Genomic DNA, 16,528 nt, shown 5'->3' on the forward strand with positions numbered 1-16,528 from the left:
ATGTGGACTAATACCCCGCACTGTTCAAATGCTTCTCTCTGTGTCCTCAGGAGACCTCAGACCTGCACCCGCACTGAATCCTCCAGCCCTGAAAGGTCAGTGGCAGCTGTGAGAGACACAGGGACCAAGGGCAGATCTGGGCACGCCATGTGGCCCTGGAGGGAGGGAAGAGACATTGCAAACCCACAGGGGCAGGCCCTGGAGAGTAGTGTGTGCCACGGCCCTACTCTGCCCATGGAGCCTGAACCTCCACTGGAAGCCCAGTGCCTCCTCAGTAACTGTGCCCTCACCCAGCCCAAAGAGAGTGCTAGGCTGGATGTTGACATGAAGGATGGCAGAGGTACATTCATGGTGGCCAGCTGCATCACAGGAGCGGGGCTGGGTGCACAGGAAGTGATGGAGACTCTGGACCAGGGCAGGCTGCAGTGGAAACGCTCTTGATTCGCTGTGGCCTCACCTTCACCCCCAGGCTCACCAAGGATGGCGCACTTCCTGGACCAGTATCGAGAGCAGCTGGTGGCTGGAGTGACATCTGTGGACCCTGTCCTGGACAGGATGCTGGGGAAGGTGCTGAGTGAGGAGGAGTATGACACCATCAGGGCCGAGGCCACCCGGCAGAGCCAGATGAGGAAGCTGTTCAGCTTCAGCAGGTCCTGGGACTGGGCCTGCAAAGATCTCCTCTACCAGGCCCTGAGGGACACCCAGCCTTATCTAATTATGGATCTCTTAGAGAAGAGCATCAGTGGAGGACACTGAGCGGCTCCTGCTAAGTGGACTCTCTCCCACCTAGGGGCTCTGCACCTGTGTGCGCATGGCCTCTTTGTGCACCTATTGGATAAGGCACTGCTGCATGACTGCCTTAGGACAATGGCCCACATCACAGGCAGCCAGGGACACCCAGGTAGCCTTTGATTTATTGCGTGATCAGGGTGCAGGGTGGTCTGAGAGTAGCTCAACAATTATATCAAGCTTGTGCATGGGAAGTCCTCCCTGTATATGTCCTGTCCTCCCTGACATGTCCTCCACTGTTCCCTATAAAATTGATCACCCTTTGATCCACTTGAAGTTCTGTTCACATGAATACCCTTTGTGTCCCTTGGACCCTGCTTCTCCTGCCATTGGCACATAATCATCATGCTTGTTCATAATTGCCAAATAGCAAGAGGGCTGCTCACTGAGCAGCAGAGTCTTGCCTTGCAAACCTACTCCACGATTCATCCTCAAAGTGTCCCCGGGATCATGCTGGTGTGCTCCTGACCACCAGAGTGGATGACTTCTACACCTGCTGTGAGTCCTGTCTCTCCTGGTTGCTCTCCAGTCTAAGTTTCTTCTTCTCTAAATAAGTTGCGTCTAAGTTACCTTCTCGTTATGAAGTTATCAACTCTGATGACCCCTCTGCTAGGCAGTGATGTCCATCCCAGAGATGCCATCTAGGCACTCAGCTGCCCCCCTGGCTTTCACAGGCAGCTGCTAGTTAGGTGACAGCACCTCAGGGAATGATGAAGCTGGGCCTGAGGACCACTCAGGATGAACCCAGAGCCTGTGTAGGGTGGACCCTACCTGGGCATCCATGGAAGAGGTAGGGACATGGCACTGGCCACTTATGCTGAGATAATGACAACAGACACCTTGGGGGCTTTGAATGTTTTATGATAGGAACAAAACCAGATTTTTCACTTCTCTATCTTGAACTCATATATTCTGTATGTTCTGTTGTCTGTGCTGTGACTGGAGTCTAGGTGGGTCCTGGAGCCAGGAGAGGGAGAGGCAGAGGCACAGGGGATGGAGGCGAGGTCCCAGTTTAGATGTCTCCTCCTATGGAGACACGTCCTGATCCGGGCTCAGGACCCACTTCCCCAAGCCCCTGAGGCACCTGTGTCCCCACCTTAGCATCAGCACATGGCTTTGTCCCCCCGCTTCACTGCTGGTCTCTAAGTAATGGTCACAAACATTCCAGGGCACACCGATCCCCAATGACCCTCCGTTCTGTTACAGATTCTGATGGGTCTTTTCTGGCAGCCACCAATTAATGCCCCACAAGTTTTGAATAAGCCAATAATAAGTTTCAAGCTCAGAGTGCTTGGTGTGGATCACACAATGGGAGAGAGGCAGCAACTGTCCTGGGTCACTCTTTTCTTTTTTCTTTTTTTTTTTTCCTGTATAGTTGAAAATCCACATTTACTTTTTTTTTTTTTTGGTTTTTTATTTATTTTTTTTAAATAATAAATTTTATTTTTATATTCCCCATACAATTGCAGCCCCCCCATTCTGACCCCAATCCCTCCACTCCCGCCCCCGCTCCCCAAAAAGTGTCTCTGGTTCATAGTTTTTTGTTGATTTTGATTTTCACTTTCTTATAGTTATTCATCTGAGCATGATGGGGGTCTGGTTTTATGAGGTTGACCACCAGGGTGGGCAGCAGGGAGCAGACCCTAGAGTTTCAGGCTGTGCATAGGAGGGCCTGTGCAGACAGGTGACGAGCTTCTTCATGCGTTACGTGGTTCATGAGCATTTAGTCTCCACCCAGGTGTATGGTTTAGCCAGCTAGTGAGTCCTCAGTCACTCCTGGTTCTCTGCCATCCGTGTCTGGGGGAGCATCTTCTTTCAGCTGGTTCTGAAGTCATTGCCTGGACACAGGAAGCTTCTGCAAGGTGGAAGTTCAGCTTAGTTCTGTGGAATTCCTAATATCTTGGGGGATCCATAACAGGCAGTTTAGGCAAGCAAGGTCTACTCCCAAGTGGCCCTGAGACAGTTGCACATACTTTTGATACATTAGAAAAACTCTACTACTAATTTTGTCACATGTTGAAAAAATTCGATCTGATATTTCAGGGAGACTACTCCCACAATTCCATGAGACAGTTTGTTTCCTTATAGTTTCTCCTTTCCTTTTATTCCTTGTTTTTTTGCTACCAGGAGCATTTAAAAAAAAAAAAAAGAAGAACTCAGCCTCCCTATTGTGAGGGGTTAAGTCTCAGGGCTATCACTGCTACAGCGTGAGTTCAATCCCTAGCCAGGGAGCTAATACAGACCTGCCAGTTCTGCTCCCCACTCTGTCTCTGGTAAATCCTCTCAAACCCCCTTCCCCAACAACTCTGACCTGTATCCTAGTTCTTCTATGAAAAAAAAAAAAAAACAAATAATTTTTTTGAAAAGTTATAAAAAAAAGCAACTGCTTTTTATCTCTTTTGAAATAAGATAGGAACCTAATTGAATCACTGCCACTTAAGGTGTCCTTAATCACTACCATTCCCCACACATGCACTACAGCAGCTTTTTCTTCTATTGACCCCCAGGGGCCCAACTCAGGCACTGCCAGAGCCAGCCTCCCCACCCTGCAACTAGGGACCGGGGTGGGGGTGGGGGGGCATGTGCACAGCATGAAGCTGCGTTCAGCTTGGAGCATCAGGGCAGGGGCCGGGTGCACAGGGGTGACCATGAGGAGTGTGGTGGGGGGTGAGAATTCAGAGCGGGCACTGAGATGTGGGCAGTGAGGAGAGGGAGCCGGGGAGGCGCTGAGCTCCAAGAGAAAGACAAGGACAGACGGTGGGACCAGGAGGAGAAGGCCTCTGTTAGGAAAAAGGGGGGGGCATGAAGGGACACCCCAGGTATTGATGGGTCAGTCAAAGGCAGAGCAGGCCAGTGGGAAGGGCTCATACGGCCTGGGTGTGAGGGGCCGCGCCCTGGGAGTTCCCACGCCCTGTGTTCCGGAGGCCCCTCCCGACCTTCACAACAGGCCGCCCGGCCCCTGGGAAGGCTGGTCTGATAGGGCAGGTCCCTCTTTGCTCACGCTCTTCATCCTCCCTCGGGGGCAGCTGCAGTGCAGAAAGAGCTCAGGGCTGGTCGGGGTGCAGGGCTGGTCCTGCTCCCATAGGACAGTGTCCAACCACCCGTGCCATCAGAGCACACACCCTGCACCCCCGAGAGCCCCTGGGCTCTGACTGGAGTAGCACCACCTGCCTCTGTTAATTCTTCCCCTGCACAATTAGCTACTGAGGGACCAGCTAGTAGCATCCCTGCCCCCACCCCACAGGCACAACCAGTGGCTGCGTCCCACTGCTTCCACTCCCTGACACACACACACACACATACACACGTACACACACACACACACACACACGCACCCTCAGACCTGGTAAAGTGTTGAATTAACCAAAAATTCCTAGGTCACGAAACTCTTTAAAAAGTTGTATAATTCTCCCCCACCCGCAGTCTTCCCACAATCTCATGCTCCATAAGGGTGGTCCTCCCCTTGGGGCCTTGCAGATCTCCTTCCCCTTCCAAGGCTCCTCCAACCAAACATCACCTGTCACCTGAGTTGTTTTAAATTGAAGTCATCTCTGGAGTTCAGCCTCCAGACGATGCAAAGACCTGGATAGTAGCTGCCTCAGTACCCACACACCGTCCTTCTCCCGACCCCAGTCAGGACTCCACGGGATGAGACCCATGGCCTGAGCCCCAGGATGTCTCAGCAGAGACCCCTCCCCATCCAGGGTCTGTCTGGTACAGCCTCCTGACAGAGCAGCTCCCCTGCCTGGGTCATGGCTTGGAAGCTGCAGCAAAGCCCAAGGCAGGAAAAAAAAACACAAAGCCTTGTTTTCTGAATCCCTAGAGGGGAGAACAGCACCCCAACAATGCCACTCACAGCATCTTGTGCTCAGGTAAATTAGCCACAGTGTCTCGGTCCACCAGCTCCAGCAGAGCCAGTCTGAGCAACTACCCCCGGGAGCACTGTGGCTTCTCAGGACTCAGGAAAAGCCTGGGCCTCCTCGGGGGCCCTCTCTGGAAGGCAGAAGTCCCAGGTCTAGCTCATCCCAGAATGAGCTGTGGCCACACTCCAGTCATCCTGTCAGGAGGACCATGGCTGAAAGACAAACCTAAGTGAAGCCATTTTAATATAGGGCTGTTACAGGAAGCATCGCTGTGGCCAGAGCACAGGAGCCATCCTCCCTGCCCCCACACTCAGACAACCCACACCCCAGCAGCCTGGGGTCCCACACCCAGCGGGCCATGAACCAGATGTCCTCAGACGGAAGAGGGAAGAGGGAGCAAGCCCTGGTGGGTGTCAGCGAGCTGACCCGGAGTAGTGCAACTAGCGATCACTCACAGTCACTAAATCTATGCCCTGACATTTGAGCTGCTCTAAAGGGTAAGACAGGGGTGGGTGCTCAGGAGTGGGTCCTTGAGGGGTCCTGAGTCGGAGAATATCGGGTTTGGTTCACCTGCAGGAACGTGAGGTGTCCTCACAGTCAGCCAAGCCCAGCTTGTAAGGCAGCGACACCTGCAATAATCAGGGATCTGATGCCCCAGCCCAGCTGGAGCCCCAACAACTGGTCCTTCGGTCCACACAGCACATGGGGTGTAGAGACCAGCACCCACTTCAGAGCCCGTGGGGGTGACTCACGACCACAATGCGGCATTATCTCAAAATAGATTAAGGTGATTCAAACAGTCCCGTGTCTTTTGTGTCTCTAAATAATGCCCGAGGGAGCTGCCAAAGGAGCCTAGAGTCCTCCCTGATCAAGGGATTGTCACCTTGACTGCACCGTCCGCCTACTGGGAGTGACAGCTCTACACATTCCTGTTCTCAGCGGGTACCGTGTCTGCCGGCTCACAGAGACAGGAAGTGGAGGTGGCCTGGGACATGCTGATGTGAAGGGGACAGGGAGACACAGGCACCTGCACAGGGAGGTGCCTCTGTGGTCTCCACACATTTCAAGGTGATGAGGAGCCCAGACTGAGCCATGGTCCTGAGAGTGGGTGCCCCAGAGCTTGTACAAGGAAGAGATGCTCCCCATTATGCCCACTGCCCTCCTGGAGGTTCCTGGCCTTGGGGACCATTTTAACTGCAGATGCGCCTCAGGCGCTGACATCAGAGATCCCCGCATCCCAGCAGAGCTCGCAGATCTGAGTCATTTCCACCAAGTCACTCCCTGAGCCACTACTGGCTCCTTTGTTTTGGTGGCTCAGAAATTACACTTATACTGGAATCTGAGACAAGCAGCAGAAAATTACTCTCTCCAGAACCCGTTTGCCAAACTGTGGTCTCTGCATTCAGTTCACTCCCCGGAATTCACCTTTTGTTCCTGTTTCTAACCTCCTCCCTTCCTGAGCCAACCTGTATTATGCAAGGCTCTGAGAGAGCAAGAAGCAATAAAGAAGAACCAAGAACTGCCTCCTTTATCTATCCAGATGTGGGTAACAACTGCAAGTAAAAAATCAATGGAAAGAGGGTCCCTCCTTCTCGTACTCCTCAGAGAGTATTAATTCCAGGGGGCTGAGCCTGGAGTCAGATCTACAATCTCCATGTCTTCTGCATAGCCCTGCACAAGCAGAAATCATTCATCTTTTGTTGAGCATTTTTTGCCCAGAGCAGCCACTGTGAGCACAAGCTGGACAGACCACACTCCCCGCCCCATGATGCCCCACCATAGCCTTCCCTGCCGGGCTCTAGCTGGTGTCTCCAGCACCGTCTCCTGCCATGTCCCACCACAGCATTCACTGTAGTGACATGTGGGCACTGAAATTGAAAACTCAAACTCCACAGATATAAAGGCTGAGAAATATAATTCATTTGACTCTATACAAAATCACATTTTGGACTGAACTCAGCAGGATCCTTGGGGGCCCCCAGGGGCACAGTGAGATTTTCTAGGGAGTACATAAATCAGCAAATATATGGTAGGAACAGGTTTTGTGCTGTTTTCCTGCAACACCCTGGGAAGAGGGCAAAGACCAAATTGCCAAAGGAATCCTAGTGCTTGGAGAGGACCACGGACAGCTCCAGGAATGGTAGCCCCCCCCAGCCTTCCCTTCCTTCTTATAGAACACACTGAACTCCTACTGTGTACAGTCCCATTCCGTGCAGGGAGCACTGCTGTGTGCAAGACAGACATGACCCCTGCTCTCAAAAAGTCCCAGTACAGGAGCGAGACAAGCTGGCATCAAAGAGAAATGGCATCTCCTGTGGGCTTCATCCCCACAGCCACAAGGCCTCCCTGGTCTGGGAGAAACTCTGTCAGCAAAACGACTGGGTGTCATTGTCCCGGCCCACACCTCCTGAGAAGGTGCTCCACCTTCAGAGCCCTGTCCTAGGGTCTGACCGGAATGCACCACAGGGGGAGCCCAAAGACCCTTGAGAGGCAGAGTCTCCTGCCATGAATGGAATCTTCTTCCTCCTCAGAGTATTTATCATGGGAGGCTTAAACTCCCTCATCCCATTGGATTCCCAGGAAGGTGTCCTCTTGGTCTCAGAATCTTCCAGACTACTGTTGAGGCATCCTCTCATGGCTCAAAGAAGCCTGTACAGTCTCATTTCTGTTCAACTATCACCACATGGTGGCCTGGATTTTGTCAAGAAATGAAAACCTTAAGTAATGAAGTTTAACATCCAGTAGACATGGTGGATTTGTAGTTTTTCAAGGATGCTTAGTGAGGCTGCAAGGGGAGTTCATTAATTCTCTGTGCTTAGACCCTGCAGGTGAAGGATCAGACTGTTGTTACAGCTTCCTAGAAAGGAATTTCACGCTTACCTCCCATAGCCCACCCCTGTATTTAGAACCCCTCACTGGACAAGTGTCCTACATCAGAGCTAATCCCAATTCCTCTAACTGCAGTCCATGCTCTTTTGCTTTGGTTAAAATAGTTGTGCTGGTTACAGAGCTCATCAGCAGGCCTCTGTATTACTCAGCTCTGAGTCTCCAGGGGGAGGGAAGAGCAGGTGAGTCCACCAGTGCTGAGACACGGGTGTGTTCTGAGAGGTTAAGACCTCCTTGAGTAGTGACAGTCAGGACAAGTGCAGGGTGCAGACCACACCAAGTTCAGCTGCCTGGTAGACACAACCACAGGGCAGACGCGAGGTGGACACACCTTTCAGCACATTGCAGGCAGCCAGAGACACAGGATGGTGACCTTGGCTTTGAAGTCTCCCAGGTCAGGTCTCATCTGCAAAATAAGGGCGATGCTCCCAATCTTGGCAAAGTGTTGGGAGGATGCAGTGGCTAGCTCTGAAAAGCAGCTGGTGAGCCCCAGACCCAACTCAATGGCTGCTATCCTCTGCTCCCCACCCGCTCCAGGGCTGCTGTGACAATTCAACCACCTTATGTCCTTTTACCATCTTGATCTAGAAGAGCTCAGTGTACAAATGGACATATAGAAGGAAATAAGATTTTAAAATTTTAAATTGCTACTTATATCAACCAAGTTAGATGAGAGTAGGGAGAGGGTCAGATGTAACTAGCAGTTAAGGCAGTACATGAATCATGTGCTTTAAGATGCTATTTTATATATATGTTTAGGAGACGAATCCAACACTAACTTAAAATCATTGTAAAGGACAAAGCAATGTGGGATAATATCCAGTTACTTCTGTTATTGCTTGAAGAGAAAGATAAGTGAGTTCCTAAGGAAGTGAGGCATAGAGTCAGAACAGATTAGGAAAAACCTCAGAGTAATAAGGAAGGCTCCAGAGATAAGGGCAACAAATTCCAAAGGAGAATAATCAAACACCCAAGAACTAGGGGCAACAGGACATTCCTGGACAAGGAAGGTAAAGAAAAAGGACTCTAAGATAAGGGCTGGGACACAGAGACTTATTTCTGGGCACAGAGACATTTAGGCAGTGAGTGAGACCACCGAGAACTAACCAATCACAAAGAGACTGGTGGAGGTTTAGAAAAATCAGGGAAAGAAGATGCATATTCCCTGAGGCCTAACTCCACATCGGCTTCCTTGTCCCTCCCTGATCATTCATGTGATCTGTCTAATTTGATGGATATAAAATTTGTTTTCATTTGCACTCACTGTTACCGGCCACACTGCAGTGAACACTGTGCACATACAAGTTTTTGTGCACATGTGAGTAATTCCAAGGGACAGATTACTAGAAAATGAATTTGCAGATTGAAAAGGACACACATTTAAAACTCTTGGTTCAGTAATGTGCTTTGTTTGGGTACTGTAAAGTCAGGTTTTCGGGCCTAGTCTCCCAGCCAGGAACGGATCCCAGGCTGCAGTGGCAGCGCTGAGTCCTGGCCACTAGACCACCCCGGGTTGGTGTCTTGCAAGATGCACCAGGAAATTCGCTGATGCTCAGGCAAGCAAGCGAGCAGAGACAGATTTTTTTAGAGAAAAAAAACGTTTATTGAGGAGAAAAGGGAGAGATATAAAAGGGACTCCAGGATTTCATCAATCCTGCCTATGCAATCAAACCTAAAATTAAAAAACCTTTTCAGGCTGGAGGTTCCTTGTTGGTGAAACATGGAGGTGCAGAAGGGGTGCACCTAGACAGGGCTCAGAAGCCCCTGCACCCCTCACCCTGTGCTGTGTCCCTTTCCTGGTCCTGAGCCAGAAACTTGCATCCTCAACCAGTAAGGACACTGCTCATGAGTCCTGAGAGTCATTCCAGGAAATTATCAAACTGAAAGGATTTGTGGGGTTGTGAGGACTTTGGAATTTGTCTGCAGGATGAACAAACAGGGTGGATAATCAGGGCACCCATTTGCAAGTGCCATCCGAAGTGGGGAGTGGTCCGGAGGCACAGGTTTAAGCCCTTGATTCCTTGGGTCCTGTGCTGATTCTGGGGACTTCATGTCAGTATTGAACTGAGTTATAGGACACCCAGCAGGTGTCCCAGACAGCTGCTGTCAGAAGATAAAAAGCCAAACCACGGGCCTCCCCTGGTGGCACAGCGGTTGAGCGCTGAGCTGAGAAGCTGCCCGCAGCCTCTGCAGTGTCAGTTCGATCCCCAGCCGCCGGCGAGGGCCCCACATGGCATGCAGACCTCTCCTGCCACCCATTGCCCCCCTCAGCAGTGTATTTTGTCAGTCTGCCTGTTCTGTTCCCCACTCTGGCTCTGGTGAATTCTCTCATCCTCCTGTGCTTCTGACTCTACCCAGTGCTTGTATAAATAAATAAAAATAAATCTTAAAAGAAAAAAGCAAAACCCCTCTTTAGAATAAACTTCTCTACACATAGTCTTAGAGTCCCCAGTGGAGGCTCAAATGCCTGACATCATCCCTCCTTTAGGGCAGCACTTCCAGCTCCTGGTGAATCTGACTGTCAGAACATCCTCCAGTGTGTATTGTCCATTAAAAATAAAAATAATTATTATATAAAATGTTGAAAGGTTTCTATGAGTTTTGTCTAATTTGAACCTCTTGGCTTACCTAAGATGGCCCATTTGACAGGTGAGTTAAGTGAAGCTCAGGGCAATGAATCACTCACCCAAGGAGTCAGTGTCCAAATGAGTCTGAGCTGAAGCTCCTCAGGCCTGGCCCCTCCAGCCCAGGTCAAGCCAGGCACCTCCAGAAATGATTACCCAACAGGAAAAGGTCAGCAGATGTCACTCCTGCACCCGCTGTCCCCAGCTCTGCTTCACATTCGCTGAGTACTGAGCTGCCCACAAAGTAGACCTGGCCTGGAACATACAACTCAGTGCCCCTCATACGTCATGGGATTTACAATGGGGCTCAGGAAACCCTGAAAACAGGCATTGCTGGAACAATGTTCCCTAAACCAGCTGTAGTTTCCTTCCAAGAGCAGCACTGCACCCCACACCCACCTCCCTAGAAAGCCCACACCCAGCTCTACACGTAACTTAGGGGCGGGGCCTCCTCTCTAAAGATGCCTGCACCTATATGCTCCAGGGCTCCCTACCCAGCATGGTGAGTGCTCCAATTCCATGCATCTGGTCTGCATGTGCAGTTGGTTTATGTGGGTGCCCAGTTCTGAGTCTTTGCCCTTAGTAGGCCTGCCCTGACCCCTCCCATCCTCTGTCCACACTCCAGTGTTGTTTCCTCTGGGTGACTTCCTGCTCTGGCTGCTTGAGACCTATTCTCAGTTGGTGTCCCAGGGCCAGATAAGGTCTGAGGAGACCAGGGTGGACTCTCTGAAACCCCCATCTCCTGTCAGCATCAAAGCTCAAGGCTAAGACCCCAGAGTCCAGGTCCAGAGAGGAAGACTCAGAGGACACAGAACAGTGAGTGTCACCCCATCCCCCTCACCCTCCCATCCCATCAGGGATCCTGAATGAGGCCCCTCCTCTCCCTCAGACCCCAGGTCTCCTGACCTTGTCCAGTGTTTCCCACTCCACTGGGCTTTTCTAGCACTCCCTTCTCCTTCTTCCTCCCAGCACCACCTACTAGCAGGTTCCCTGGTGTGTGAAAAGCTGGGCTCTGAGTGAGTGCTGGGTAGGAGCTTACCCAGGAGAGGAATGATCCCAGTGGAGATTTGCACTGGGAGATGGTGGGCCCAAGGGGGACCACTGTTCCCTGCCTGCATGATGTTCCTCACCTCGCACCACCACCCCCTCCCAGTGAACATCCCGGGTCCAGCTGAGGCAATTGCAGACTGTGAAGACCACACGCAGCTGTCTTCACACTTGACCCAAACAGGTGAGAAACTCAAAGAGTCCAAGCCACGGCTGCAAGAATGAAACCACACAGACTTAAATTGGCCCATTCTATCAGTTGCTCACATAACCTGGGGATGACACAGTTGGCTCATGTCCTAGAAGATATGGCTTCTGCATCAAGTGAGTAGACAAAGTGCCCTCTGCCTGATGTCAATCTTCTGCTCCCCCCACCACCTCTGCCCCCTTGTCCCCACTCCTACCCTCCTAGACCTTTTTCTATTCAGTGACTGTGGTCCACTCTATCCAAGGGGGGATCGTGGACCAGAGCAGACAGAGCTTACAGGACCCTTCACCGGCCAAGTGCATTCCCAGAACCCCATGTGCCCTCACCTGCCCTCAAGGGGTGCTCGGAGCCCAGAGAGGAGGAGGCTGACATTCAGAGGGGCCCTGGGAGGGAGGGGGTAGGTGTCCTGTCAGCTCCCAGGGAGACTCTGGCCTGGCATCCTCGCTCTCCCCTTCCCTGCTCCACCTCAGGGTCCCCATCTGTGACATGGGAAATCAGGAGCCCGCACTGTGGACTGTGTGAAGGTGAAGAGAACCCACGGTAAACACTCGGCACAGATCTAACACCCAGCAGGTGCTCAGTACACAGGAGCTGGGATGCTGCTGCTGTTGCTGTTGCTGTGCTGCTGTTGCTCTAGCAGCCCCGGGAGGTGGAGGCTCACATGCCACAGGGAAACCTGAGGCTCAGAGAGGGGTCGGGACTCACACTGGGAGGCGGAGGCAGAGCCACAACAGGGTGTGCATATCCTGGGTCCCAGATCAGGCATTTGTCCAGCAGTGTTTGTCTGTGTGTCTTTTCCCATAAGTTTCAGGAGATGTTAGGGGGCAGGATACAATGGCTTCGGGGGTGCCTCCTGCCCTCTCTTGGAGACACAAGCCCTGGGAGACAGAGCCATGGAACCCAGATCCACATTCCTAGGCAGGGATGTCTCCTGCACTGGCTGCTACCTTGAGAGATCCCCACCCATTTCCTTCCTCCCTGCGGCTCACCATGGCTTTCCTCTTGTTCATCATCTTTTTTCATGATCTTGCAGATGAGTGTGACCGGGTCTCTCATTTCCCCTTTTGATTTGCATTTATCTGAAGATTAGGGATACTGAGCACCTTTCCATGAACTTGGTTCATTTGCATACCTGCTTTTATTTTTTCATTTTTATTTTTTTAAATAATAAATTTTATTTTTATATTCCCCATACAATTGCAACCCCCCATTCTGACCCCAATCCCTCCCCTCCCGCCCCCCACCCCCCAAAAAGTGTCTCTGGTTCATAGTTGTTTGTTGATTTTGATTTTCACTTTGTTATAGTTATTCATTTTCCTGGTCCCTTATTTAAGTTTTCTAGATTCCGGCTGTGAGTGAGACCATCCGGTATTTTTCTTTTTCTTTTAGGCTTATTTCGCTGAGCATGATCCCTTCCAGTACCATCCATGTTGCTGCAAATTGCATGTGTTTATCTTTTTTGAATGCTGAGTAATATTCCATGGTGTATATGTACCACATCTTCTTGATCCATTCATCTATTTTTGGGCATTTGGGCTGTTTCCAAAGCTTAGCTATTGTAAACAGTGCTGCTATAAACATAGCGGTGCAGGTGTTCTTTGGAATTGATGTTTCTGTGTCCTTTGGGTAAATACCTAGGAGTGGAATTGCTGGATCATATGGAAGCGCTATGTTTAGTAGGTCCAGAAATCTCCACACAGCTCTCCATAGTGGTTGGACCAGTTTGCACTCCCACCAGCAGTGCAGAAGAGTTCCTTTTTCTCCACACCCTCGCCAACATTTGTTGTTGCTAGTTTTTTTAATATGTGCCATTCTCACTGGTGTAAGATAGTATCTCATGGTAGTTTTGATTTGTATTTCCCTGATGACAAGTGATGTTGAACATTTTTTCATATGCCTGTTGGCCATTTGCATTTCCTCTTCAGAGTAGTTTCTTTTTAGCTCTTCTGCCCATTTTTTGACTGGATTATTTTCTTTGTTGTTGTAGAGTCTCATCAGCTCTTTGCAGATTTTTGTGATCAGTCCTTTATCATGAGTGTTGTGTGCAAAAATGTTCTCCCAGTTGGTGGGGTTTCTCTTTGTTTTTGTTATTGTCTCTTTTGCTGTGCAGAAGCTCTTTAATTTGATGTAGTCCCAGCTGTTAATCTTTGCCTTCACTATCACTGCTTTGGGTGATGTGTCTGTAAAGATGTCTTTGATGTGGATATCACGTAGTGTTTTGCCTATATTTCCTTCTATGTATTTTATGGTTTCAGGTCTTATGTCTAGTTCTTTAATCCATTTTGAGTTGATTTTTGTGTATGGTGTGAGGTAGTGGTCAATCTTCATTCTTTTGCATGTAGCAACCCAGTTTTCCCAGCACCATTTATTGAACAAACTTTCTTTGCTCCAATGCATAGTCTTTGCTCCTTTGTCAAATATTCGTTGACCATAAATCTGTGGGTTTATGAAATTACACTTCTTATACTGGCATCTGAGACAAGCAGCAGAATATTACTCTCTCCAGAACCCGTTTGCCAAACTGTGATCTCTGCATTAAGTTCATTCATTCCCCTTGTTAGGGAGAAAGGATGTCCTGAGCTAATCCCATACAGGCTTTGTGGACTCCACTCCCAGTCCAGACTAAAGCCATCAAGACATTGGGAAAGACAAATCCTATCACCACCAAAGGGAAGGTGGCTGGGACCTGAGGGTGGAGTTAAGCAGCCAGGTTGGGTATAAAAACCAAACACATGGGCCTTGTGGGGACTCGCTGTCGCTCGCCTCCTGGCTTCACGGCTCCTGGCTTGCAGCCAGCTCTCAGAGCGCCATTTGGGATTCCAGATCGGCGGATCGGAAATTTAAAACTCTGTCTCCCACTTTTCTCCCAGAGCTGTACATTTCCTCATTTACCCTTCCCTTATAAATAAACCTTTTATTAACCTTTCGCATGTGCCTGCAGTAGAGCATTGATAAGTCCTTTTAAGCACGCAGGTGAGGACCCACAGTCAGGCACCCCATTTTGTATCGGGGTTGCTCTACAACAGTTTGGTGCCCAGCGTGGTTTCCAAGTTACACCCGCGGTTGACCAGCCCAAAGTAACATTCCTTGTGTTGGTCACCATAAGCGCACTAGTTCTGCAGGACTCGCAGTATAATATTTGTCTCAAGTCCTGAAAAGTCTGTTTTTTCCCTGTGTGTACAGCCCTTGTGAGTGAGTTTTTGACTCAAATATGGCCTCAACCATGAGCCTATACAGTTTCATCCCTAGCCTGAGTTCTTTCAGTTTCCTTCCGGCCTTGAATTTGAGTAGCCTTCTTCCATTAAATATCACCACCAGTTTCATTAATGTAAATAATTTGATGAAGCCTGGTGTATGGCACATGATTTTACTATTGTGTATATACATGGGTGGTTTACAAGCCATCCCTTTACAGTCTGTGCTTCTGGGTGTTTTTTTGGTAATATGTGTAAGCGCCATTTGCTACATTCTTGTTTCTGTGAGAGGTAGAAGTTCTACTTCACATACTGAGAATGTGCAACAACACATTCAGGCTCTGAACTTAGCCATGCAACAACAAATTCAGGCTTTTAACGTGGCCATACAACAACAACATCAGGCCCTTGATTTAACTATTAAGTGCATGAGGGATGAGAACCGTAACATCTTTGAGTCAGTTTATAAAAGCATACAAGATCAAGCTTTTAAAAATATTTTGGACCCGATAGAGGTCACCCTCCATAAATTGGATATGGCAGAGGCTCGGCTTATGGCACAGAGAAAGGATAAACCTTCCCCTTTCAATGAGGACTGCCAGCGGGCAGAGTTAGAAGAGGAGGAGCATCATATTTTAAATACTTTAAATACATCAGGACAAAATCCTCTTCCATGTGACAAGGCCCCTCCCGTGCAGACTCCTGAGGCTTCACAGTCTCCACTGCCCTCTGGTTAGGACACTAAAATGGCATCTCCTCCCCACACTAGACTCGGCACCCATTTTGGCAGGAAGGATTAGCCTGAGGCAGGACAGTTTCCCCTTCGCCAGATGCCAATGGGTGTCTTAAATGAACATGGGAGACCTGCTGGGTACTTTTGGTCACACCATCCTTTCAGTACTGGGGACCTCCTAAATTGGAGGAGCTCTGTTCCCTCGTACCGGCAGGCTCCTCAGAGGATGGCGAACTTGTTTGCCTCTATCTTCGTCTCCCACTGCCCTAACTGGGCAGATATACAGTCCATGCTGCATACTTTATTAACGCTGGATGAGCAGAGGATGGTATTCAGGAAAGCCAGGGAGGAGGCTGACCGTCTCCACCAACAGGATAGGCAGTCCCCAGAGCCGGAGGTTGTTGTCCCAGAGAGAGATCCTGGATGGGACCCTAACAATGGAGGAACGGCGATGTTGGATCTGTATAAAAAATGTTTATTGGTAGGACTGAAGCAGGGGATCCCCAAACAAAAAAACTTTAACAAAATATTGCAACTCGAGCAAGGAGCTAATGAGGATCCGTCAGAGTTCCTTGAGAGGATTATTCAAACGTACACCAAATGGATATAAACCCAGATGCCCCAGAAAATGCTCATCTGATCACTATGGCTTTCATTACCCATAGTGCCCCAGAAATAAAGAAAAAGTTAGCTAAGGTGGATTGTGTCACAGAGATGAGTCCGTCCCAAGTAGTGGACTTGGCATTTAGGGTTTATAATAACAGAGAGGACAGGAGACCGAAACCTGCAACTGTTTTCTTACAAAGAGCCAGAACAGGGTTTCAGGGAAATAGTAATGGGCAGAGACGTGAGCCCCTAGGAAGAAATCAGTGTGCTTTCTGTAGGGAAGAGGGACATTGGAAGTACAGTTGTCCCAGGTTACAGGGAAGTGGCAGATGCAATAATTATAGAAGGCAGGATAGAAGACAGAGAACCCCAAGACATGATGATTCACATAGGGGTTACAGGAGGGAACATAGAAGGAGCACACAGAACCAGGAACCAAGGAGAGAGGAAAGAAGACAAATGTTAGCACAGAGTGGAGGCTCAGATGATGACAGGGAATACAGATAGAGAAGGAATTGAGAGCCCAGTACAGAGGATACAGAGGAAAGGAGACAAATGACAGCACAAGGTAGAGCCTC

General features: G+C 49.7%; 1 protein-coding gene and 1 pseudogene across 2 annotated transcripts in view; both read left to right on the top strand.

Annotated features, from left to right (window-relative positions):
- The window catches only part of LOC311173801 (NACHT, LRR and PYD domains-containing protein 1-like), a 63,574-nt pseudogene extending 62,818 nt beyond the window's left edge, over positions 1-756 (top strand). Inside the window, exon 11 of the transcript in view lies at positions 470-756. The product of the transcript in view is annotated as an NACHT, LRR and PYD domains-containing protein 1-like (transcript). The remainder of the gene's footprint in view (positions 1-469) is intronic.
- Positions 757-867: 111 nt separating this feature from the next.
- The window catches only part of LOC311173802 (NACHT, LRR and PYD domains-containing protein 1-like), a gene marked incomplete at both ends in the record, with an annotated part of 71,235 nt that continues 55,574 nt past the window's right edge, over positions 868-16,528 (top strand). The window contains one exon of the mRNA XM_084237898.1: positions 868-901. Within this exon, the coding sequence (XP_084094024.1) occupies positions 868-901 (34 nt within the window). The remainder of the gene's footprint in view (positions 902-16,528) is intronic.

This window comes from Talpa europaea (assembly GCF_964194135.1).
Source record: "Talpa europaea genome assembly, chromosome: 7".
Classification (NCBI taxonomy): Eukaryota; Metazoa; Chordata; class Mammalia; order Eulipotyphla; family Talpidae; genus Talpa; species Talpa europaea.